The sequence below is a fragment of the Oncorhynchus kisutch genome, linkage group LG22 (assembly GCF_002021735.2).
Source record: "Oncorhynchus kisutch isolate 150728-3 linkage group LG22, Okis_V2, whole genome shotgun sequence".
In the NCBI taxonomy this organism is placed as follows: Eukaryota; Metazoa; Chordata; class Actinopteri; order Salmoniformes; family Salmonidae; genus Oncorhynchus; species Oncorhynchus kisutch.
This window is the reverse complement of record NC_034195.2, coordinates 12,946,717-12,974,175: the sequence shown is the minus strand read 5'-3', so window position 1 is coordinate 12,974,175 and position 27,459 is coordinate 12,946,717. Positions and strand designations below refer to the sequence as shown.

General features: G+C 42.7%; 1 protein-coding gene across 1 annotated transcript; it reads right to left on the bottom strand.

Moving 5' to 3' along the window:
- ptdss2 (phosphatidylserine synthase 2) lies at positions 1-27,459 on the bottom strand. The gene is made up of 13 exons (XM_020456703.2): positions 27,369-27,459; positions 25,236-25,581; positions 13,388-13,489; positions 12,022-12,104; positions 7,299-7,366; positions 6,069-6,203; positions 5,557-5,607; positions 5,269-5,382; positions 4,754-4,872; positions 4,419-4,533; positions 4,070-4,215; positions 3,787-3,972; positions 1-526 (listed from the first exon to the last, which is right to left on the bottom strand). Exons 2-13 carry the CDS (start codon positions 25,475-25,477, stop codon positions 373-375), a joined length of 1,515 nt encoding a protein of 504 aa, XP_020312292.1. The 5' UTR covers positions 25,478-25,581; positions 27,369-27,459; the 3' UTR covers positions 1-372.

The following is a 27,459-nucleotide window of genomic DNA, read 5'->3' as shown; positions in this document are numbered from 1 at the left end:
AAAAAAAAAAAAAAGTTTTTTGGACCCAATTAAATTTCAACATAACAGAATAATAAAATTGCCCCCGTAAAGTTCCCAGCACGATTACACAATGAACGTACATGAGGTAAATCCCTGTAGTATGGGATAGCTAGCTGACACCACAATCCCTGTTCGGTGTTTTGTTCTGTGATTAGTGTTAACAGTGAAAAGCCAGCACAGGAATGACTATGACACTGTTCAGGTAGGCACAAGAACAACATCCCCCTTCCCCCAGACACACCTCTACACTTGTGATCCAGGTGCCCTGCGTGTGTGTATGGTGCTGCAGCGCTTTGCGGCTCTTTTTTTTTGTCCCTTTCCCCACCCCCTACCAGCGGCAGGCTCCGCCTCTCAGGACTTCCTGTGTCGGAGAGACTCGGAGATGCCGTTGAGTTTGCTGCGTCCCGACGGGGTTGCCGTGCCACCGTTGCCATGGGGACGGCCGCAGTCCCCTGTGACCTCCTGCTTCCGTCGGCGAGCGTCTTTGTAGCGGAGAGTGATGTCACTGCAGGTAGAGCAGAGGAGAGTCAAGGGGGACACAGTGGCACACACACACACACACACACGTATAAGGATGTTCACCAGCCTACATAGGCCTAAACGTTAGCACATTTCTTCACACACACTTACAAATACCCTGATTCTAAAGCACCCCCAATCCTCCCTAAGGGACAGTGTAGAATAGTAAGACATACAGCTGGGGAGGAGACCACTTGTCAAGTCTCTGTTTAAAGACGGCATGTCCAGACTACATGCGGCTATATATATATATATATTCCTCTGAACCATGACTGAAGACAGTTGGTGGAAGGTGCAGGGTGAGGAGCTGCTGATCTGATTGGCTATCAGAGGATGGTGGGTGGGGTCAGCATGCTGACTGACAGGTTGAAGCTCCTGTAATACAGTCAGGATGGCCAAAGCTCTTGTAGAGAGCTACTGTGTGTGCTCCGGCCCTGCTTTAACACACCGGATTCAGATAATCAAGCTTACCCGGCTCCTGAGCTGCTGATTTGTAGAATTATGTGTGTTCAAGCAAAAATGTTGACCACTGAGGGTACTAAAGGACTAGAGTTGAGAAACTGCATGCACCCAAGGAGGGTAGCCATCTCTCTCCAGAAGGAGGGTAGCTCTCCAGAAGGGGGGGTAGGGCACACTGGGTTTGCCAGGGAGAATCGTTAGAAAAGCCCTCAGAGATAACATGACACGTCAGCTTTAGAAAACCAGCATTGAGTTTCAAGTCATTTTTCTACTTCTTGCAGGGTGACATGGCATGTTACAGGAAATAATCATTGACACAGCATCACACCACCAGCTCATGCCATGTCATACTTTATAAACTGTGTTGGTGGCTGAGGAATGAGTCATACAGTGCATTTGGAAAGTTCAGACCCCTTCACTTTTTCCACATTTCATTAAGTTACAGCCTTATTAATAAAAAATAAAAAATCGTTTCTCCACCCCCCCCCCCCCTCATCAATCCACACACAATAACCCATAACGACAAAGCAAAAACAGGTTTAGAAATGGTTGCAAATGTATTAAAAATAAAAAAGTATTCAGACCATTTACTCAGTATTTTGTTGTAGCACCTTTGGTAGTGATTACAGCCTTGAGTCTTCTTGGGTATGACACTACAAGCTTGGCACACCTGTATTTGGGGAGTTACTCCCATTCTTCTCTGTAGATCTTCTGAAGCTCTGCCAGGTTGGATGGGGAGCGTTGCTGCAGTTATTGTCAGACCTCTCCTGAGATGTTCGATCGGGTTCAAGGCCCGACTCTGGCTGGGCCACTCAAAGACATTCAGAGACTTGTCACGAAGTCCCTCCTGCATTGTCTTGGCTGTGTGCTTAGGGTCATTGTCCTGTTGGAAGGTAAACCTTTACCCCAGCCTGAGGTCCTGAGTGCTCTGGAGCAGGTTTTCATCAAGGATCTCTCTGTACTTCGCTCCATTCATCTTTCCCTTGATCCTGACTAGTCTCCCAGTCCCTGCTGCTGAAGAAAATCCCCACAGCATGATGCTGCCACCACCATGCTTCACTGTAGGGATGGTGCCAGGTTTCTTCCTGACGTGACACTTGGTATTCAAGCCAAAGAGTTTAATCAGACCAGAGAATCTTGTTTCTCATGGTCTGAGAGTCCTTTGGTGCCTTTTGGCAAACTCCAAGTGGGCTGTCGTGCCTTTTACTGAGGAATGGCTTCTGTCTGGCCACTCTAAAAATAAAGGCCTGATTGGTGGAGTGCTGCAGAGATGGTTGTCCTTCTGGAAGGTTCTCCCATATCCACAGAGGAACTCTAGAGCTCTGTCAGAGTGACCATCAGGTTCCTGGTCGCCTCCCTGACCAAGGCCCTTCTCCCCAATTGCGCAGTTTGGCGTGGCGGCCAGCTCTAGGAAGAGACTTGGTGGTTCCAATCTTCTTCCATTTTAGACTGATGGAGGCCACTTGGGGACCTTAAATGCAGCAGAAATGTTTTGGTACCCTTCCCCAGATCTGTGCCTAGACACAATCCTGTCTCGGCACTCTACAGACAAGTCCTTCGACCTCATGGCTTGGTTTTTGCTCTGACATGCACTGTCAACTCTGGAACCTTATACAGACAGGTGTGTGCCTTTCCAAATCATGTCCAATCAATTGAATTTACCACAGGTGGACTCCAATCATGTTGTAGAAAAATCTCAAGGATGATCAATGGAAAAAGGTTGCACCGGAGCTCAATTTAGAGAGAATACTTACGTAAATAAGGTATGTTTTTATATATTTTTTGTATAAAATGTTCCAAAATTACTAAACCTGTTTTCGCTTTGTCATTATGGGCCATTGTGTGTAAATTGATGAGGATTTTCTCTTTTATAAATTTCAGAATAAGGCTGTAAACGTAACAAATTGTGGAAAAAGGGGTCTGAATACTTTCCGAATGCACTGTAGTCATAGCTTTCCAAATGTTCCAGAATGGCACTTTGAAGTGTGCAGTTGACAACTTCCACTTCATTTAGTGTTTTCCCTTTTCTAATTGAGGAACAATCTGAGAGAGAAAAGACAAAAAGGCCCAAGTGTGAGGTCAGAAAACAAAACAAAAAAACAGGAAGAGGATAGTAGTACAACACGGCAGAACCGAAAACACGCATCATGAGATGGATTGATTCTGTGGAGGAAAACAGGGATCCATTTTGGATCCAGAGAAGGTGAGGTGGTGGGTGATGGCACCAACGGCAGACCACCGCTACGTAGGAGAAGAGGCACAGCCTCGCTCCTACACCTACCTCACTGGACATGAACATTGCCGCTAAGAACGAGAAGGGACAGCAGGAGGGGTGGAGAAAACAGAGGAGAAGCTTTAACATGCAGGGCTAATATACCCAGTCACGTCCAGCATGAGGGGAGCAACATAAAAGAAAAATTGCACACTCAACCACGCAAAAAACATACAACCATTATACCATATGGGGAGGTGAGGAAAAAAAATAAAAACATTACTAAAATAATAAAATGGGCAGCTAATGAACATAAGCTTCCATGAAGAATCAACATAAAATGTATTCATAAACATGAATTTCATGCAAGGCATTTCTTATCAATTCATTAAATGAATCAGAATGTTAAGTGTTACCAAAGCAGGTCTGCATGGCACAGGTAACAGAAGAGACCAGAACGACTCCAGTTCATGACCCGAACACTGCTGAAGACCTCTTTTATGGTATATACACATTCTTGTCATTATTGCTATGTTCTACAACAGAGGAGACAGGTAGACTGGTTGGCAGCTTACCGGATGAAGAAGCGCCACAATGTCCAGCTGAGGATGAGGACGATGCCCAGGAACCAGCATTGGGTGACGAAGAAGGGGATGGGCAGCATGATGGTCCTGGGGTCGTATTTGACTACGATGAGGAACTCGGTCACAGTGATGGCCGCCACCAGCCACGCCTGCTGCCCCAGCTTCCTATAGAACTTGCTGAGGGAGGACGGAGGAGACAGAGACGGAGGATTTAATTGCTCGTCAGTTGTAAAGACACACTGCACACAAGACATACAGTGTTACTAATACTCACGGGTCGTCCATGAAGTCGTAGATCTCCCTCATGGCCACTCCGCCCACATTAACAAAGAAGACGAGGCGAAGCAACACCAGGTAGTGCTCCGGAGGCATCCACAGCACAAACTTCAGGTAGAAGGTGTTCAGCTCCGCCAGCAGGAACTAACAGAGAGAACAAGAGAGAATGGAGAGACAGGCAGGGAGATTGCAGGTCAGAGGAGGAAGACTTGAGTAGAGAGCGATAAGCGACAGATTTAGTGTGGATGAGAGTGAAAGTGAGAGCGCAACCTAGACAGAGAGTGACAGTCGACAGAGTTAAGTGAGAGGAATGAGAGAGAGAGCAACAGTGAGAGAGAGAGTCTCACCATGAAGATGATTCCCAGGACAGCCAGCCACCTGCGTAGGTTGGAAGCAGGCTTCCACTCAAACTTGACCCAGCTGTAAGGTGTGAACTGGAAGGCCATGCGCTTGATCTTCCCCCTGATTAACAGACACACACACACACACACACATATATCGTACACTATCCATCCCTAATAAGAACATTCTATAAAAATAAAAAAACTACTACTACAAACTCTTTGATGGGAGAATATTAGTTAAGTAAACAACGGCCATATCTATAACTCTTATGACATTGGGACCTTTGTGCACAAGCTTAAGGAAGCATAACCAAGGTGACAGGAGGTGGGCAGCGTACTTGTATGTGGGGATGTTCCACAGTCCCTGCCACTGGTAGGGCTTCATAGACAGCCAGCCTAAGGTCTTCATCCCAGCGTAGATCCCCAGGCCATTACACACCAGCACATCCATTATCCACTGAAAGACAGACATGACATTTAGGATTCACAGAACAAGACATGGCATTCCGCATTCTCTAAAGACAAAATCCTAACTCAAGCTTTCTGCACATAACATTCAGTATCTACTGACTAACACATCATTCAGTATCTACTTACAGGGAGACCGATCTACTGACGGGGCGGCAGGTAGCCTAGTGGTTAGTGTTGGGCCAGTAACCGAATGGTTGCTAGATCGAAGCCCCGAGCTGACAAGGTAAAAATCTGTTGTTCTGTCCCTGAACAAGGCAATTAACCCACTGTTCCTAGGCCGTCATTGTAAATATTATTTATAAAAAATAAAAATAAATTACATTCAACATCCAAACTCAGTGGACAAACATATCCTCGTGTGTTATGAAGAAGAGGTACATACATGGTCCCACCAGCACTCAGAGAAGTTGGGAAGCTGGTGCTCCAGACTGTACTCCAGGAACTCGAACATCACGCTGATGATCATACACATCCACCAGTCTCTGATCACAAGTGTCTGACAGAAGAAGGGAGGGAGGAGATGGGAGACGTGAATGTTGTGGCTTTCTGTAAGCAGTTACCCACCACTGTGTATTATGTTGTCATATTGCCAACTCTACCTTTAATCCAGTATTAATGCTAATCAAGCATGAAATATAGGCTTAAAATGCAGTACACTACTCAGACCCACCTTAATATACCAGCCAAGAAAGTGAGCGGGGACAAAGCCATCCATCTTGTCCTGCAAAAATAGCATTTGTGTAATATTTTTTAACCTTTGTCAGTATCTTTGGGATGGCCCTTTTACAACCATGTTAACAAAGAACTGAGAACCTTGTTTGACGCGGACAACAGTGGATTGAAATATCTGTGGAAATTAGTGATTAATGAGTGGAATTTATGGTTACAAAATTAAAAAGCCCACAGAAAGCCAACATTTGAGTGTACAGTCCACTAGGGCAGTCTGGTGGCTTAAGGGAACCCAGTAGTAGCCCTGAGTGAAGTATTACTCCGTCGAGCAAGACAGCGAGAAAGCGAGCGAGACAGAGAGAGAGAGAGACAGAGAGAGAGCAAGCGAGAGTCACCTAGAAAGCGAAAGACACACACACACAGAGAAAGAGAAATGTCTTTAGTGTCACAGTCCGTGCAGGTGCCGCCATTGCTGTTGTGCTACAGGTTAATGTGTGCGCGCACGTGTCTTACCCAGATGTTATGCCAGGGGTCGGTGGTGTTCCCCGGGTCGTATATGAGGCAGTTGCCGCCATAGTCCCTCTCCGGCAGGGCTACCCCCAGTTTGGGGTCAATGTACTTCATAAACTGTCTCCCATCACGGACCGTCTAATGAATGAGGGTCAATTAAGTACACACAAATAGATAGTATTTAGTACTTGTCTATGTATACTGAACAAAAACAAAACGCAACATGTAAAGTGTTGGTCCCATGTTTCATGAGCTGAAATAAAAGACCCCAGAAATGTTTCAGACACAAATGTTGTGCAAACATTTTTTTACATCCCTGTGTGTGAACTTTTCTCCTTTGCCAAGATAATCCATCCACCTGACAGGTGTGGCATATCAAGAAGCTGATTAAACAGCATGATCATTACACAGGTGCACCTTGTGCTGGGGACAATAAAAGGCCACTTACAAATGTGCAGTTGTGTCACACAGCACAATGCCACAGATGCCTCAAGTTGAGGGAGTGTGCAATTGGCATGCTGACTGCAGGAATGTCCACCAGAGCTGTTGCCAAATAATGGAATGTTAATTTCTACCATAAATCATCTCCAATGTCGTTTGAGAAAATTTGGCAGTACGTCCAACCGGCCTCACAACCGCAGACCACGTGTAACCACGCCAGTCCAGGCCCTCCACATCTGGTTCCTTTACCTGCGGGATCATCAGACTAGCCTCCCAAACGGCTGATGAAACTGAGGAGCATTTCTACCTGTAATCAAGCCCTTTTGTGGGGAAAAAACTCATTCCGATTGGCTGGGCCAGACTCCCAGGCCCACCCATGGCTGCTCACCTGCTCCGTCATGTGAAATCCATAGATTAAGGCCTAATTTATTTATTTCAATTGACTGATTTCCTTATATGAACTTTAACTCAGTAAAATTGTTGAAATTGCGTTTATATTTTTGTTCAGTATACTTTGAACATGTACATAGAGAAGTTAACTAGTTTCTGGAAGATGCCAAGTCCCTACAGATCCATTCCGCATCTAATCATGTCATTGATCCTTCTCCCTTTTGATTGTCCCTCTTTACTCAAAAAGACCTAGTTGGCAGTGCTCTCAGAGAGAACTTGCCTCTGTATTTCAAAGCTGATTGGAGTGATTATTCATTCAAACAATTCTATTGCAACTATAATAGCGCAAACAATTCAGTGCTTGGGTGTGTGTGTGTGTGTGTGTGCGCTCAATCGACCCACCTGGAACAGCACAAAGATAAGGAATAGCTCGTAGACAACGGAGACACATAGCCAGAAGCGCCAGTATGCTGGAGAGAAAGAGAGAGAGATAACAAAATATTATACATTTTAGCATAATCTACACTCCTGGGACATCCACAAGGTGCTTTCCTTGTTAATTCTTTAGAGTCTAAGACATTGGAGGAGGCGGGAGTGCTAAGCTGACATATGGAATTGTTTTAAGATGGTCTATCGATCATTCAGCGATTTGATTTAGAATTTTAGGACCCCTCAGGTATCCAAACCATATAGATTTTGGCCTTTACTACTAAATCCCACAGAAACACATTGAATAACACATTCATAAATGGCAAAAAGGACAATCCAAAAATGTATCATAAGAAACCAGGTTGACGCATCTGTCCTAAATCTAGCAGATATAAAAATAACTCAAACTACCTTCATACTTCCATTCCTTTTTTTACCGGTATCGGTTACCTTCAGATGAGTCCGGTGAAAGATATCTTCAGTTTAAACTGACACATTTTGATGGGATTTTTAAAAATGTAACATAGATTGACTCACCAGTGTGCCAATCGACTCTACGGGGTTAACGGAAAACAGTAAAGGACTACTTAAATAGCTAACAAAATGGTTAAACGGACCATCTATCCATCACCTGTAGTAAACAAATGAGTAGGTATGAGTAGGACAACTTAAATAGCTAACAAAATGGTTAGTGGCCCTAAGTGTTGAGATTGACCGGCAATGACAACAAGCTCAGTGCGATGATGCTGTGACACACCGCCCCAGACCATGACGGCCCCTCATCTCCAAATCGATCCCGCTCCAGAGTACAGGCCTCGGTGTAACATTCATTCCTTCAACTATAAATGCGAATCTGGCCATCACCCCTGGTGAGACAAAACCATGACTAGTCACTGAAGAGCACTTTTTGCCAGTCCTGTCTGGTCCAGCGAAGGTGGGTTTGTGCCCATAGGCGACGTTGTTGCCGGTGATGCCTTACAAGCCCTTAGTCGAGCCTCTCAGCCTACTGCAGACAGTCTGAGCACTGATGGAGGGATTGTGCATTCCTGGTGTAACTTGGGAAGTTGTTCGCCATCCTGTACCTGCCCTGCAGGTGTGATGTTTGGATGTACCAATCCTATGCAGGTGTTACACGTGGTCTGCCACTGTGAGAATGATCAGATGTCCGTCCTGTCTCTCTGTACCGCTGTCTTAGACGTCTCACAGTACGGACATAGCAATTTATTGTTTAAATTTTAGTGTTTAAATCCTTTACAATGAAGATCTGTGAAGTTATTTGGATTTTTACTAATTATCTTTGAAAGACCGGGTCCTGAAAAAGGGACGTTTCCTTTTTTGCTGAGTTTACAATGGCTCTTTGGTTTGTAGCCTGTAATGGTTTGTAGCCCTTGCCAGGCTTTCCCACTGTCCTTGAAAAAGGCTTTCATTGTGGTCTTTGTATGCTGCCTTGCACTCCTTGATTTTGCTTTTGAGTTGCCTTATTTTTAATTCCAGAGTTACCCACGGTTTATTTTTGGGGAAGACGTTGAGACTTTCTTTTTGGGAATAACGAAATCCTCACAGAAACGGATATACTCACAGTTCAGCTCATCTGACTCTACATACTATGTTATGATCTGATCTCCTAAGATTGGGATGTGCCTTGGAAAAATATGCACCTGTGACGTTACCACAACAGAGGATCAGACAAGTTTAATTTCAGGTAGGACATGAAACATATTGCTGATATGGTAAATGTTCAGATTGAATTGTGCAATTCAGAGTTTCACAGCTGAATGGGACAAGTTGTAAAAGACAAATTCCCAGTTTCCAAAGTTGTTCAACTGGTGGTGCTTGAAACACACTAAGAAAAGGCTAAATCTGTCTCCGCAGTAAGGCTGCAGGATTTGGACAAAACAAATAGCAATTTTTTGGGGGGGCCAGATATTGCAATTGTGATCATGAATTGCAATTTTCCAACACTTGAGTGAAAAACATGTCTAACAAAATTACCAAGTTAAAACAACTGTCAGGGTAGAGAACATCACTTCTAATATGAGATCATATGAATTAATACATACTGTGCCAACAGAATACAAGACCAAATGAAACAAATCTTTTCCAACATTGTTATAGGCTACATACACCTACATATTAACAAAACGCATGTTTTATATGATCATAGAAATAGTGTGCTATAAGCATAGCACTTATTAATTTATGATTAACATTATGGAGTTCTTATTTTAGGTTGTTTAAAAACGAATGCTAAATTAATTATTTATTCAGGAAGGTGGAATAGGAAGCTTATGATTGTGTAATTATGTATAAGTAGGCTCAAATCATTATTGTTATTGAAATTGTTAGTCAAAGTTCCAGATATGCATCGTTGGTCACAGATAACAGATTTGGCCCTAATCTATGCATTTCACTTGACAGAATACAGATGGATATGCATCGTTGGTCACAGATAAATAAATTATGTAGGGGTGTGGATCAGTCAGTATCTGGTGTGACCACCATTTGCCTCATGCAGCACGACATCTCCTTTGCATAGAGTTGATTAGGCTGTTGTTCGTGGCCTGTGGAATGTTGTCCCACTCTTCTTCAATGGCTGTGCGAAGTTGCTGGATATTGGCGGGAACTGGAAAAAAAAACTGCTGTACACGTCAATCCAGAGCATCCAAAACGTACTCAATGGGTGACATGTCTGGTGAGCAGGCCATGGAAGAAAGGACATTTTAATTTCCCAGGAATTGCGTACAGATCCTTGCGACGTGGGACTGTGCATTATGCTGAAACATGAGGTGATGGATGAATGGCACAACAATGGGCTTCAGCATGTCGTCACGGTATCTCTGTGCATTCAAATTGCAAATCGATAAAATGCAATTGAATTCGTTGTCCAATTTATGTCTGCCCATATCATAACCCCACTGTCACCATGGGGCACTCTGGTCCCTACGTTGACATCAGCAAACCACTTGCCAACACGACACACGCAGTCTGCCTGGTACAGTTGAAATCAGGATTCATCCGTAAAGAGCACACTTCTCCAGCGTACCAGTGGCCATTGTTTGGCGACGCCAAACAGCAGTCAGGTCAAGACCCTGGTGGGGATGACGAGCATGCAGATTAACTTCCCAGAGACGGTTCCTGACAGTTTGTGCAGACATTCTAAGGTGTGCAAACCCACAATTTCATCAGCTGTCTGGGTGGCTAGTCTCAGACCATGCCGTAGGTGAAGAAGCCGGAAGTGGATGTCCTAGGCTGGCTTGGTTACACTTGATCTGCGGTTAAACATATTGCCAAATTCTCGAAAACGACATTAGAGGCCACTTATGGTAGAGAAATTAAAATTCAATTCTCTGGCAACAGCTCTGATGGACATTCCTGCAGTCAGCATGCCAATTCCCTCAAAACATTAGACATCTGTGGCATTGTCTTGTGTGCACCTGCACATTTTAGAGTAGCATTTTATTGTCCCCAGCACTCGGTGCACCTGTGTAATGATCATGCCGTTTAATCAGCTTCTTGATATGCCACCCGTCAGGTGGATAGATTATCTTGGCAAAGGAGAAATGCTCACTAACAGGAATAGAAACAAATTTGAGCACAAAATTTGAGAGAAACACTTTTTGATCAGTATAGATACACTATATACTCACACACACAAGCATGTGAACACCCCTTAAAATTTGTGGATTTGGCTATTTCAGCCACACCCGTAAAATGTATGCCCTGCTAGAGCTGCCCCGGTCAACTCTAAGTGCTGTTATTGTGAAATGGAAACGAAATGGAATCTGATGCAGTGTATGTAATCTGTATGTACGTCACACACAGTCGGGGTAGTCTTCATGGCCCACTCCATTGTAATGTAATCTGATGCAGTGTATGTAATCTGTATGTACTTCACACAGTCAGGATAGTCTTCATGGCCCACTCCATTGCTGTGCCTCCAAACATCTATATTGATCTAGAAGCAGACATGCCTTCTTTCTCTCCCCACTGAAGACATTTTCAGAGGAAGAACAGACCTGCTCTTCACACCAGTATCTCTACTTGCACATTCATCATCTGCACATCCATCACTCCACTGTTTAATTGCTAAATTGTAATTACGTCGACCACTACGGCCTATTCATTGCCTTACCTCCCTAAATCTTAGATTTTTCTACCGTATTATTGAATGCATGTTTGTTAATTCCATGTCTAACTCTGTGTTGAATTGCTATGGTTTATCTTGGCAAACGTAGCAGTTGTAAATGACAACTTGTTCTCAACTGGCCTAACCTGGTTAAATAAAGGTGAAATATAAAAATAAGACCGGAGAACAATACTCCATTACAGAGTTTGATTTACACCTGTGCTTGCCACGGCAGTTGACAACTTTTTATGTTTATGTCCACAGTGCTGCAGCACCACCATCTTTGAAAGCAGCGATTCACCGCAAGCCATATCTGGGAAGAATATGACAGGTTTTCAGTTTCACAAAAGCATTAAATCCCTCTTTTTCTTTCAAAGTGTAAAAGTCACCATGTTGACTCACTAACGGTGTCTCTTTGGACAGGATGTAGTTTTGCTGAGAGCGTGTCCCATGTCAATGCACTTAGCCTACGTATCAAAAGGCTTGGCAGGCTCGTATTCACTGAAGTACAACAGCACGACGAAGCAGAAATGTGAAGAGTATTTGCACTGCGGCTGGAGGTTGTTTTACCTGGATGTGGTCTGGTGAATGGGCCATCTTTGGCTTGTGTCACGCCAAAGCAGAGGAACACTAGGATGCTGGCCACAATCCCTCTGGTAGAAAACACAAGCAGACTTGAGTAAATAGAACAACTAATGATAAACTCACATACAGCTCAGTCCTCTTTACAGGATGACTAAAAAGATACATTTAGAATATTATGACATATATACACATGGACTGGAATTCATGGTTTGCATTAAAATGTCATTATTTGACCATGTTTTGGGTAAAGAGCATTAAATCATAATTTTACTTTCAGCCCTCCTTAGAGGTTGTTCTGTAGGTCAAGGTGCGTGAAAGAGCAAGTTGAGGTGGAAGACCAGGCAAGTTAAGGGCAGGGCCCAGGCAAGCTGAGTACATGTGGCATGCTAGCTGTACCCATCATGTCAGTGCACATGACTGAAGAGGCGAAAAGATGAGAAAGCCTAGGTGCGTGAGACAACCACCCCCAGGGGATCAGTGCATTCAGGTGAAGGCATTCAGCCAGGCATGCAGTAGGGTAGTGGCGTCGGTTGTGACCCGGGGGGAAGAAGTTGTAGTGGGCTCTAATCTCCCAGGCGAGCTGGGCCTCGCTGACCACGGCAAATCCCGTTAATGACCATCGGATTGTCAGTACAGATAACAAGAATAGCTGGTTGGGGTTAACGCCTTCCTAAGTAACACCAACACTACACACAGAAACAAGCATGCAAACACACTTCCTCCGTCTGAAGACTCCCCAATGCTGCCAAATTCCTCTGCTCGCCAAACTCACTGAAATGGCTTAAGACCATGCAAAGGCTCTTAAAGTTCTTACTTACATCATAGTCACAAAACGTACAAAAAAAAAGTATATGTTAATGACTAGTACCAAAGCAGGGGGGTGGGAATAGAAACAGTCCTCTGCTCCCCAAAGCATCCATTAGTCAATACCTAACTTTTTCCTACATTATATCTATGCTTGCAATCTTCGATGTATTCTCCAACAGCCATTAATATTTAATTTGCTTGAGTGCTGGCCATTTCTTTCATAATAGTGTGATTTTTACTAGGCTTCACAGCATCTTTACGCTACAGAACTTAGTAAGAGTTGAGCACGTATTACCGTGCAATATCTATTTTGACATTTCAAAAAAGTGCTCAAGAACTGAACAGTCAAAGCTAAAAATAAAAGGAGGAACCTAAAAGACTGTGCTGACTGTGCTACAAGCCAGCTGGGCTGAAGGTGACTGGCTGTTCGAGGTGGAAGTGATTCCTTTCACACAAGCAGTCGTGACTAAGTGTGTGTCGCCGTGCTGCATGATTATATAAGATTATAGAAGAGACATCGTGTGTGCGTAACCGAATGGCTGACCTTTTCGTGTTGTACGTCGTATCCTGGGGTGTCTCCTCCAACAGAGTGACATAGACCAACACACACGTGAGAATGAAAAGCACAGTGACTGTATGTGCTCTCCTGCAATGAGAGAGAGGGAGGGTGAGGAGAGAGAGCGGCAATCAATGACAGTGTGGCCAGAAGAATCAGCAACATTCATTGGCTGGACATGCAATGAGCAGTGTGTGTGTGTGTGGGGCGGCAGGGTAGCCTAGTGGTTAGAGCGTTGGACTAGTAACTGAAAGGTTGCAAGTTCAAATCCCCGAGCTGACAAGGTACAAATCTGTCGTTCTGCCCCTGAATAAGGCAGTTAACCCACTGTTCCTAGGCCGTCATTGAAAATAAGAATTTGTTCTTAACTGACTTGCCTAGTAAAATAAAGGTAAAATTTAAAAAAGAAAGAGTTGAGCTTCTTGGGCAAATTCAGTTCAATGACAACAGATCGTTCATCTCCGCCGTGCCGATACTGGGCTGTTACACCATTCCTCCACACAGCATCCTAGTTTGAGTACACTTAAGAGAGTTCCCTTTTCGCCACAGTTAAGTGTGCTACATATGAACAGGCCACATTGCATGTTTCAAGTCTGTACCTACCACACCCACACATTTACCAAAAAGACTGGTAGGGGTAGGGAAAATAAAAACTTAGAGGGAATGTTAGTGGTAGGTCAGAGGTTGTTCAATAGGGTACATGGTGTGAAAGAGCGATAGGAGGGAGAAGGGTGGAAGAGGACATTGAGTGGTACGATGCCTGTCTGCCAGCCTTCTTGAGAGAGACTGGGTGAGCATAGGGCTAGGCGATATATCGAATTCATTCAATTCATTTGGACTTATGTTTTAGCGCGATATTCCAAACGCAATTTTTTAAAAAATAGAGCGTTTATGCCCTCTTGTTCTCATGTGGTCCTTTTGGTCTCATCTCCTTCTGTGCTGGGTGCACCTTCCTATTTACACCAGAGATCTGTATACACAGTGCCTTCAGAAAGTATTCACACTCCTAGACTTTTTCTACATCTTGTGTTACAACCTGAACTTAAAAATCGATTGAATTGAGATTTTGAGTCACTGATCTTATACACAATACCCCAGATTGTCAAAGTGGATTTTTTAAATATATTTTTTTAACCATTTACAAATTAATTACAAATGAGAGCTGAAATATCTTGAGTCAATAAGTATTCATCCTTTTGTTATGGCAAGCCTAAATAAGTTCATGAGGTAAAACAATGTCTAAATAAGTTGCATGGACTCACTCGGTATGCATTAATAGTGTGAAACAATTTTTGCATGACTACCTCAGCTCTACACCTCACACATACTGATAATTGTAAAGGTTCCTCAGTCAAGCAGTGGATTTCAAGCACAGCTTAAGCCACAAAGACCAGGGAGGTTTTCCACAAAGGGCATCTATTGGTAGATTGGTAAAAATTACAAGCAGGCATTGAATATCCCTTTGAGCATGGTGCAGTTAATTACACTTTGGATGGTGTATCAATACACCCAGTCACTACAAAGACAGGCACCCTTCCTAACTCAGTTGCCGGAGAAGAAGGAAACAGCCAATGATGATTAAAACAGTTCAAATGTAATGGCTGTGTTAAGAGATAAAGTAGGATGGATTAACAACATTGTAGTTACTCTGGAATGTTAATTATGTACCTAAATTCCCAATCTGGCCCTCAAACCATCACAGTCACCTAATAATCCCCAGTTTACAATTGGCTCATTCATCCCCCTCCTCTCCCCTGGAACTATTCCCCACGTCGTTGATGCAAATGAGAACGTGTTCTCAGTCAACTTACCTGGTAAAATAACGGATTTAAAAAATGCTTAGTTTGTCACACATGGCATTGCTGTACCACATACTGCTAGAAGCATTTTAGCCAAAGACTGTTATACTACCTGTCAAGTCTGTCTTATAAATGTGTAATAATTGTGAGAAATAAGGTAAGCCACTTGATTTCAAATCTGAACAAAGTGGACAGGCTAGAATGCTATTCAAACAGTAGGAGACGGACAGAAGGGTGTGTATGACTATTCAACTGTTCTGCCTTGTTAGCTAGCAAATAGATCTAAATTGGCTAAACTTGAAATATAAAGATCAGCTAGCTACTGATTAGCACGTGGGCTTATGATTGTTTTTGAGAACTGTGTCAATTTTCTATAATGCCTGCTGCAAGAAGTGAGTCAATATTAGTGAATGAAAACTAATACAGACTACGAAGGGAAACCTAGCCGGGAGCTGCCCAGTGACACGAACCTACCAGACGAGCTAAATGCGGCAATCAACACTGAAGCATGCATGAATGCACCAGCTGTTCCGGCCGACTGCGTGATCACGCTCTCCGTAGCCGATGTGGGAAAGACCTTTAAACAGGTCAAAATTCAAAGCTGTGGGGCCAGGACGTGTACTCAAAGCATGTGCGGACCAACTGGCAAGTGTCTTCACTGACATTTTCAACCCCTCCCTGACCAAGTCTATAATACCTACATGTTGTTACAAGCAGACCACCATAGTCCATGTGCCCAAGGAAGCGAAGGTAACCTGCCTAAATGATTACCGCCCGTAGCAGTCACGTCAGAAGCCATGAAGTGTTTTGAAAAGCTGGTCAAGTGAGTTGGCCTTGGCAATATTTATAAAATGTCCTATCAATAGAGTATCCTTGATTTGGAAATGTAAAGTGATGGGGGGAGGGGGAGGGATAATGATAAAAACACATGGAGCATGGAGGGGAATAAAGAGTGCTGCCGCATGCCATAAAGGAGATGTTGTATGCGGATCGCATTGGCCTGATATGACAAGATGTTGAGTCATGGGTCATGGAGCGGGCATGTGGTTTTGTTGTTCTCCCTCGGTAATCCCTTTGGCAGGAGAGAGCTTTTTGTATGACTCCTGCCTAACAACCAACCACTGGGGAGAAAAGCTTGCTGGGACATCCTTCCATGCAGGCACCAAACAAATATCTGCACACTCAAATTGACTAGGTTTAAGGCCTAGACTATCTCACAGACCACTATTCACTTGGTAGTGTCGTGCTTTTGTTAAATCATCCTCCGTTTGGCGAAGTTGGCTGTCTTTGTTGGGAAGAAATGGCGTTCACAACGAGCCAGGCGGCACAAATTGCTGCATATACCCTGACTCTGTTGCACAGAACGCAAGAGAAGTCACAGTTTCCCTAGTTAAAATTCATGTTAGCAGGCAATATTAACAAAATGCAGGTTTAAAAAATATATACTTGTGTATTGATTTTAAAGGCGTTGGTGTTTATGGTTAGGTACACATTGGTGCAACGACAGTGCTTTCTTCACGAATGCGCTTGTTAAAATCACCCGTTTGGTGAAGTAGGCTGTGATTCAATGACAAATTAACAGGCACCGCATCGATTATATGCAACGCAGGACAAGCTAGTTGTCATGATGTTGCCCTCTGAGTACATCGAGCACCATCCCCCGCTCTCTGCTGTGGGCCGAGTGAGGTCGTAAATTCCTAAGGAAGACCCTGCCTCATGGACACAGTTATAGAGAGTCGGTTTCATGGAGACAAAGGAAATTCTTCCACCTCACAGAACGTGAGGTACAAACAAATTTCATGTTCCAGAGAAAGTGTAAAGGATCGGCGAAGAATCCAGCTACGAACTGGTGCGTTTGTCACAACTTGGGAAGCTCAAGAGAGACAGTGTGACCACATTACCATAACTCTGTTTATATGAAAGCCTCAGATATGAGGTTTACATCTAAATGTTGTATAAGATGAATGAGTGAGGATGATACTGTTTGAATAATGGTGTAATATGATTGTGGACTGTTTAAATGTAGGAAAATACAATTCCCTTTTGATTTGAACTAAATCAGAGGACTGCCCCCGAGCCCAGTTAGGGTAAGACATCCTGGGACAGCCCTCTTCTGCCACTCTGAATAAAACCCCACTTTGAGAAATTATCAGCAGACCATGTTTTTCTCCAGTAGGAGAGGGACTGAAGGTTGTAGACCATTGCTGAATCTTTTAACCATAAAACTCTTAGACTATCGATACCGACAGAATAAGACTTTGATACTAATTACTAGTCTGCAGCTAGGAATTCGGCATCATTGAACGAGAAGAACGACAACCGCCGAAACATCCATTCTATAACGAATATGACGGAACAATCCTCTAACCACAACCGAGGGAGAGAAACTGACAATTCTGCAAAATAAATGAACTTTTCACCAGCGATCAAGACGACACACTGAGCGTAAATATATATTGATTGCAATTGTTCTAGAATGAGTGAGCGTTCATGTGTAAGGGATTAGCATTTTAATTGTTATAATTAACTCTGTAGGGACTTCTTAGTCGACCCACCATTGCCCCTCTGTCTAACAAGCTGCCATGTTGGTTCAGCCCACTAGGGCACATTCTATCATTTTATGTAACCATATTTACTGTTTGTTTATGCATTGCTGTGAATTACTTAGTAATAAATGATTTAAGACAATTGATGTATGGATGACTCAGTCAAGACTGGGTTCGTGCAGGATGGCCAACAATTTACGATGTTTGGAATGAGACTAGCGTGAGGTAAACTACATAAATAATTAATCACAAGACTATTGATCAGATATGAAAATATCTGAAAGGTTATATTGGGAAATTATAACTTTGTAATCTGAATACTTTCCTTGGTGCCCCCTATTTCCCAGTTAATTAGTTACACGATTAATTACTTTGATCGCGTTGTACTAATTACAGGGAATCTTTGATAAAGCTGTCTTCAATTTAATGATAGTAAAGACAACATAGTTAACTTCTCTAGGATAGGGAGCAGCATTTGGATTTTGGATGAAAAGCATGCCCAAATTAAACTGCCTTCTACTTAGGCCCAGAAGTTAGGATATCCATACAATTAGTCGATTTGGATAGAAAACTGTTTCCAAAACTGTTAAAATAATGTCGGAGTATAACATAACTGATTTGGCAGGAAAAAAGGCTTTTTCATGCATGCGACCAAAGACAGTGCCTTTGTTTACCTTTTATATTGATAACGTTATTGTCCGGTTGAAATATTGATTATTTAGGATAAAAACAACCTGAGGATTGAATAAAACATTGCTTGACATGTTTCTATGAACTTTACGGATATAATGGATTTTGTCTGCATGTTTTGACTGCGTTTGAGCCTGTGGATTACTGAAGAAAACCTCAGTTTAGTTTGCGAGTTTTCGGATATAGAGACTATCGAACAAAAGGAACATTTATTGAATAAATTGTCTTCTGAGTCCAAACATATGAAGATCATCAAAGTGATTAATTCTCAATTTCTGACTTGTGTAACTCTTCTACTTGGCTGGTTACGGTTTGTAATGATTTGTCTGGTGGGGTATGTTCTCAAATAATAAGGTATGCTTTCGCTGTAAAGCATTTTGAAATCTGACACCGTGGTTGAATTCACAAGAAGTTCATCTTTGAACCAATGTAAAATAGTTGTATCTTTTTTGAATTTTTATGAGTATTTCTGTATTTGAATTTGGCGCTCTGCAATCTCACTGGATGTTGGCCAGGTGGGATGCTAGCGTCCCACGAACCCTAGAGAGGTTAACCTAGTAATGTAGTTAACTAGCGATTATGTTAAGATTGATTGTTTTGAGATAAGTTTAATGCTAGCTAGCACCTTACCGTGGCTCCTTGCTGCACACGCATAACAGGTAGTCAGCCTGCCAACACAGTCTCCTCGTGGAGTGCAATCGGCAATAATCAAAAATGGCAATTACAAAAACTTGAAACCGGCATTATTAAACCAGCCATTCCGTTTTAAATCGGTCGACCTCTAATAATGACCATTGTTATGTTTTGAGGAAAAAGGGGGGTGCTTGCAAGCCGAAGAACACTATCCCAACCGTGAAGCACAGGGGTGGCAGCATCATGTTGTGGGGGTGCTTTGCTGCAGGAGGGACTGGTGCACTTCACAAAACAGATGGCATCATGAGGAAGTAAAACGATATTGAAGCAACATCTCAAGACATCAGTCAGGAACTTCTCTAGGGTAGGGGGCAGCATTTGGAATTTTGGATGAAAAGCATGCCCAAATTAAACGGTCTGCTACTCGGGCCCAGAAGATATGCATATAATGGATAGAAAACATTCTAAAGTTTCCAAAACTGTTAAAATAGTGTGTGTGAGTATAACAGAACTGATTTGGCAGGCGAAAACCTGCCAAATCAGTTCTGTTATACTCACACACACTATATTAACAGTAGCCAGGTGGAAAGTATGGCCAGCCGTAGAGAAATGCTTATTGAAATTTTCAATTATAGTGGATTTATCAGTGGTGACAGTGTTTCCTAGCCTCAGAGCAGTGGGCAGCTGGGAGGAGGTGCTCTTATTCTCCATGGACTTTACAGTGTCCCAGAACTTTTTTGAGTTAGTACTACATGATGCAAATTTCTTTTTGAAAAAGCTTGCCTTAGCTTTCCTTACTGCCTGTGTATATTTGTTCCTAACTTCCCTGAAAAGTTGCATATCACGGGGGCTATTCGATGCTAATGCAGAACGCCACAGGATGTTCTTCTGCTGGTCAAGGGCAGACAGGTCTGGAGTGAACCAAGGACTATATCTATTCCTAGCTCTATACATTTTTTGAACGGGGCATGCTTATTTAAGATGGTGAGGAAGGCACTTTTAAAGAATAGTCAGGCAATCAATTCACATATGGTATCGAGGGCACAGATGGAGGCAGAGGGAGGCCTGTAGCAAGCGGCAACAGTGAGAGACTTGTTTCTGGAAAGGTGCATTTTTAGAAGTAGAAGCTCAAATTGTTTGGGTACAGACTTTGATAGTAATACAGAACTCTGCAGGCTAACACTGTCCCCTTTGGCAGTTCTATATTGGCGGAAAATGTTTGTTGGCGAAGGAGAATTTTTTTTTTTTGTGGTTTTCCCAAGCCAGGATTCAGACACGGCTAAGACATCCAGGTTGGCAGAGTGTGCTAAAGCGGTGAGTAAAACAAACTTAGGGAGTAGGCTTCTAATGTTAACATGCGTGAAACCAAGGCTTTTACAGTTATAGAAGTCAACAAATGAGAGCACCTGGGGAGTGGGAGTGGAGCTAGGCACTGCAGGACCTGGTTTAATCTCTACATCACCAGAGGAACAGAGGAGAAGTAGGATAAGGGTACAGCTAAAGGCTATACGAACTGGCCGTCTAGCACGTTAGGAACCGAGATTAAAAGGAGCAGGTTTCTGGGCACGATAGCATAGATGTAAGGCATAGTGTACAGACAAAGGTAAGGTAGGAGGTAAACCTAGGCATTGAGTAATGACGAGAGAGATATAGTCTCTAGTAGAGGTCGGCCGATTAATCGGAATGGCCGATTAATTAGGGCCGATTTCAAGTTCTCATAACAATCGGAATCAGTATTTTTGGGCACCGATTTCTTTTACCTTTATTTAACTAGGCAAGTCAGTTAACACATTCTTATTTTCAATGACGGCATTTAACCCACCGTTCCTAGGCTTTGTTCTGGGGCAGAACGACAGATTTTCACCTTGTCAGCTCGGGGGATCCAATCTTGCAACCTTACAGTTAAACTAGTCCAACGCTCTAACCACCTGATTACATTGCACTCCACGAGGAGCCTGCCTGTTACGCGAATGCAGTAGAAGGCAGTTAGCTAGCATTAAATTATAAAAAACAATCATAATCACTAATTATAACTACACATGGTTGACGATATTACTAGTGTCCTGCGTTGCACATAAGATGCTTTAACAAAAGCACATTTACGATAAAAGCACAATCGTTGGACGTTTGTTACCCCTTTCTCTCCCCAATTTCGTGGTATCCAATTGTTTTAGTAGCTACCATCTTGTCTTATCGCTACAACGCCCGTACGGGCTCGGGAGAGACGAAGGTTGAAAGTCATGCGTCCTCCGATACACAACCCAACCAAGCCGCACTGCTTCTTAACACAAAGCAGCCGCACTGCTTCTTAGCACAAATGTGTCGGAGGAAACACCGTGCATCTGGCAACCTTGGTTAGCGCGCACTGCGCCAGGGCCGGCAACAGGAGTTGCTGGTGCGCGATGAGACAAAGACATCCCTACCGGCCAAGCCCTCCCTAACCCGGACGACGCTAGGCCAATTGTGCGTCGCCCCACGGACCTCCTGGTCGCGGCCGGTTACGACAGAGCCTGGGCGCGAACCCAGAGTCTCTGATGGCACAGCTGGCGCTGCAGCACAGCACCCTTAACCACTGTCACCCGGGAGGCCGCCTTTCTTAAAATCAATACACAGAAGTAGATATTTTTAAACCTGCATATTTAGCTAAAAGAAGTCCAGGTTAGCAGGCAATGTTAACCAGGTGAAATTGTGTCATTTCTCTTGCGTTCATTGCACGCAGAGTCAGGGTATATGCAACAGTTTGGGCAGCCTGGCTCATTGCAAACTAATTTGCCAGAATTGTACGTAATTATGACATCACATTTAAAGTTGTGCAATGTAACAAGAATATTTAGACTTAGGGATGCCACCCATTAGATAAAATACCGAACCGTATTTCACCGAAAGAATAAACTTTGTTTTCGAAATGATAGTTTCTGGATTCAAACATATTAATGACCAAAGGCTTGTATTTCTGTGTGTTATGTTATAATTAAGTCTGATTTGATAGAGCAGTCTGACTGAGCGATGGTAGGCAGCAGCAGGCTCGTAAGCATTCATTCAAACAGCACTTCCGTGCGTTTTGCCAGCAGTTCTTCGCAAGCACAGCGCTGTTTATGACTTCAAGCCTATTAGCCTAATGGCTGGTGTAACCGATGTGAAATGGCTAGCAAGTTGGCTGGGTGTGCGCTAATAGAGTTTCAAACGTCACTCGCTCTGAGACTTGGAGTAGTTATTCCCCTTGCTCTGCAAGGGCCGCGGCTTTTGTGGAGCGATGGGTAACGCTGCTTCGAGTGTGGCTGTCGTCGATGTGTTCCTGGTTCGAGCCCAGGTAGGGGCGAGGAGAGGGACGGAAGCTACACTGGCAATACTATAGTGCCTATAAGAACATCCAATAGTCAAAAGGTATATGAAATACAAATGGTAGAGAGAAATAGTCCTATAAATACTATATTAACTACAACCTAAAACCTCTTACCTTGGAATATTGAAGTCTCAAGTTAAAAGGAACCACCAACTTATGTTCTCATGCTCTGAGCAAGGAACTCAAACGTTAGCTTTTTTACATGGCACATATTGCACTTTTACTTCTCCAACACTGTTTTTTGCATTGTTTAAACCAAATTGAACATGTTTCATTATTTATTTGAGGCTAAATATATTTTTAATTGATGTATTATATTAAGTTAAAGTGTTCATTCAATATTGTTGTAATCGTCATTATTACAAATAAATAAATCAAAATCGTCTTTTTTTGGTCCTCCAATAAAATCGGTATCGGCGTTGAAAAATCATAATCGGTCGACCTCTAGTCTCTAGAGACATTTAAACCAGGTGATGTCATCGCATATGTAGGAGGTGGAACAACATGGTTGGTTAAGGCATATTGAGCAGGGCTAGAGGCTCTACAGTGAAATAAGATGGGGCACCATGAAATTAAGCAAGGGGCACCATGAAGACCAAGGAGCTCTCCAAACAGGTCATGGACAAAGTTGTGGAGAAGTACAGATCCATGTTGGGTTATTTAAAAATAAAAAAAAATAAAAAAAACTTTGAACATCCCAAAGCACCATTAAATCCATTATTTTTTTAAATTGAAAGAATATGGCACCACAACAAACCTGCCAAGTGAGGGCTGCCCACAAACTCACAGACCAGGCAAAGAGAGTATTCAGAGGCAACAAAAGAGCCCAAAGATAATCCTGAAGGAGCTGCAAAGCACCACAGCGGAGATTTCTTGTTTATTTCACAATAAATAAATGAAAATAGCATCTTCAAAGTGGTAGGCATGTTGTGTAAATGAATTGATACAAACCCACAAAAAATACATTTTAATTCCAGGTTGTAAGGCAACAAAATAAGAAAAAAATCCCAAGGGGGTGAATATTTTCACAAGCCACTGTATTTACAATTGTACACCTTTGTTGTCTGTTGAAATTGCTGGTCCATCTGTGGAGTAATTTGACAGAAAGTGTCTGGTTAGGTCTTCCAGATATACCAACGGTGGTTCACAGGCTCGGTTCGTTAGAGGAAATTGTTCTTCTCGCTCTTCTTCTGTCGAGTTTCCTTAGAGTATTGTACATATACAGCTGCAGACTGACTGTGTAGACTTGAAGAGATATTCTTCTTCTCTGTTGAAAGTTTAGCCATTCCGTCCGTACCTTTCAGCTAACGCTGTTCCAATTCAATATTGGAGTGGCCATCACAAAGCCCTGACCTCAATCCCATTGTGGGCAGAACTGAAAAAGCACGTGTGAGCAAGGAGGCTTACAAACCTGACTCAGTTACACCAGTTCTGTCAGGATGAAATGGGCCAAAATTCACCCAACTTATTGTGGGAAGATTGTGGAAGGCTACCTGAAATGTTTGACCCAAGTTAAACTATTTAAAGGCAATGCTACCAAATACTAATTAAGTGTGTTCCCACTGGGAATGTGATTAAATAAATAAAAGCTGAAATAAATCACTCTATTACTCAGACATTTCACATTAAAATAAGTGGTGATCCTAACTGACCTAAAATAGGGAATTTTTACTAGGATTAAATGTCAGGAAGTGTGAAAAACTGAGTTTAAACGCATTTGGCTAAGGTGTATGTAAACAGTTATAAAATGTATTATTCCCATGCATAACAGAGATATACAAAACACACCTGCTTTTTCCATGACAGACTGACTAGGTGAAAGCTATGATCCCTTATTGACGTCGATTGTTAAATCAACTTCAAAATCAGTGTATAAGAAAGGGAGGAGAAAGATTAAAGAAGGATTTTTAAGCCTCGAGACAATTGAGACATGGATTGTGTAAGTGTACCATTGAGGGTGAATGGGCAAGACAAAATATTGAAGTGCCTGTGAACGGGGTACAGTAGTAGGTGCCAGGCGTAGGGCGGTGACTGTATTACCGTCACACCGCCGGTCACAAGTCATGAAGGCAGTCAAATTCCATGTGACCGTTTAGTCACGGACTTCTCAAAGCTCGGATGCTGCCGATGGTCATTAGTAGCCTACCAAACTTGTTACCTGCCTGGTACTCAGCACTCTATTGTCCTTCTAATCACTCTGACATCAATGTAAACGTAATCAAAAAGGCTATGCAATTGCATGAGAAAACAGTGATGCATGTGACAAATATCATTTTATTTTCAATTTGATCCAAATCACATCTGTAAAAGAGCTGTTCATTTGTCTCTCTGATTTGCATACTGCTAATATTTTTTGAGCTCCAGACAACAATTATCTGGAGATATCTTAAAAACCTTACCTGAAGATGGTAATTCCAGACTGTAGGAACAATAGTTAGAGAGGAGAGCCTCATTCTGGTCCATACTCACTTTTGCAAAGTGTTAAAAAAAGCTCAACTTTTTTTTATTGAACTCACATTTCACAATCGGAGATAATGGTAGGTAACTTTTTTAGGTATGTCGCTTTCAGTTTAACAGAGACAAAAGATCTGTCTCACCAAAAATACTCAATGTCCATCACAAATACACAGGGTCATGAAAAACCTGTCTGAGCTTGTATTCCAGTGGCATATGACAAATTTATAATTAACCTTAATTCATAGCCCACATAAAAGGCAGAGCTGTCACCATCTAAAGAGCCCCAGGCACTGTCACGTCAATAGCCAACAATGACAGCCTTCAGTTTGGGAGAATAAAATGACCTGCCATTGATCAGCAGCACTCACCAGAAAAAGGTGTTGGTTCCATCGTCGAATACTTCAGACTCCGTGTTTCGTCTAGAAAGGTTGTCTCGGGAGACTTGTTTAGCAGATTTGTGTTTAGTTGGAGTCGCCGGGGTCAATGCGTGGTGGGGAGAACTGGACACTGAAGGGTCAGATGAGCCATTATTGACCTGCTCCTCTGCAGCATTGGCAGGTTTGCCAGTGACAAGAGCCACGCTGCTCCTCTTCGAGTCGGGCTTGGTCATTGTGTTCTGAATCCCTAGGTTGAGTAGATAGCTATATCCTGAGAATATCTTCTGTTGTTTCACTGCGTGTCATCCAAAACAGCCCCACCCAAGTCTGTCAGCATCTGAAGCGGGTTGAGATAGCAAACACACCGTTAATTGAAAAGCACATGAAGTTCATGGGAGCATGTTAAAGCTGGTGTCAAATGAAAGTTAGGAGTCTTTATTTGAGAAACTACAGCATATAAAACTATTTCAAAGATTTTCCATCCTAAAAGTTTGGAATAAGCAAAGATGTTGATTTTTGGACCGAGTTTGGGAAACCCTACCATAGATTTCCATTCAAGTCTATTGTATTTGCTAGTATGATAGGAGATACCATAGACTTCGAGTCATTGCGCAAACGCTAGTTAGTGGTAGTTTTGCGAGCCAATCCTAAATTCCTTCATGCTGTACGTAGAGACATTAAAAATGATATCCACGAGTTAGATAAAGGGGCCTCGTTGCCTAAATATCCCTTTAAAATAGGTACTAGAAATACATCAAAACATAACAATGCTTTAGACCCCTGCCAACTAATAACAATTCTATATTTAGTTATTGAGAAATCATTTGCCTTGTGTACATTTTAGAAATATTGCCCTGGACATTAAAGGAATACTTTGGGGTTTTGGCAATGAGGCTCTTTATCTACTTCCCCAGCGTCAGAACTCATGGATACCATGTTATTGATCTGCGTGCAGTTTGAAGGAAGATCCTAACTAGCACAATTGCTGACTAGCGATAGCGCAATGACTGAAAGTCTATATACCCATAGACTTCCATTCATTGCGCTAACGGTAGTTAGCATTGGATCATGAAACTACCTTCATACTGGACACAGAGACAGAAAAATGGTATCCACGAGTTCATCGGACTCGTGAGGAGCAGATGACTGGACTCATTGCCAAAATCCCGAAGTATCCCTTTAATTCTGTTACCAAAAACCCACATAGCTTTAAGATATTTTCTCATTTCTCTCCCTCATGCAGGGATGATAATCTACCTTTACTTGTGTGAACTAAAACCTTCCAACTAGTTCGCGTTTTTACTGATAGCTATGTGGTTTATTAAGTGATAAAAACGTAAGATTCTGTTACCAAATTTAATTACTGCAATTGAATTGGCTACAAAGGGAAATCATTGTCACAAATACAGATATAAATTGAACCCGTTACGAAATTAACCTTGGGCTTTCCCATCCGAGCTTTTTTCTCTAATTGACCTTGTAAATGCCAGGGCCAGGCAGTTCAAGCCAACACGACTAGCAAACTTGACACAATGTATACATTTATATCAACGCGACGACTTGCTACAAATGTTCCCGTGTCTCAACGTTTATGCTATAATAACGTTGTAGTGATACATTACTGAAAGAAGAAAAAAAAAATCTCGCTAGCTAGCTAGCTAGCCATTTTCCACCCACCGCAAATCTAAGAAATGTATCACTTATTCCAACTGTTCATACCCCGCAAATGTTATGTCACTGCGAATAAGATAGCTAAATACACCAGTTCAACGTCAGACTGTGCTCAACTGGATAGTTACATAAATGATAGCCATTACGCAATTTGCAAACCACTGATGATAGCCTATAAAAGCCAGACCCAGTGTCCACAGCTCTCCAGGCTAGCTACTGTAGCTAACGTTAGCTACTTCAACCTGGACACATGGGCATGCCGTCTAGAGTGATGAATCGCGAACAACAACAAAAAAAATCTAATGTGAGCGTCGTCAAAGTCGCATATAATTGGCTTGAAAACGACGGGTTGATCACATAAGGCGACTCTCCTCTTAGGTTGTGCTACATAAATACTTGTCTCTCCGCGCAACGTCCAGTTTGTGGAAAAGCTACTGTTGCCACCTAACTTACCTGTATAACGTTGCCTCGAAAATAATTTCAGGGGATGCGAACGAACATTTTGTGGTGGCCGCTTTTGTCGTCACTTCCTTCTGGATCAGCA

What these genes read in the sequence shown, in the direction of transcription:
- ptdss2 (XM_020456703.2), bottom strand. Translation starts at nt 25,477, where the DNA reads ATGACCAAGCCCGACTCGAAGAGGAGCAGCGTGGCTCTTGTCACTGGC. An exon ending in ACCCCTGGCATAACATCTGG is followed by an intron (nt 5,608 to 6,068) that starts GTAAGACACGTG and finishes CTATTTTTGCAG; the next exon opens with GACAAGATGGATGGCTTTGT. An exon ending in TGGAACATCCCCACATACAA is followed by an intron (nt 4,534 to 4,753) that starts GTACGCTGCCCA and finishes TCTGTTAATCAG; the next exon opens with GGGGAAGATCAAGCGCATGG.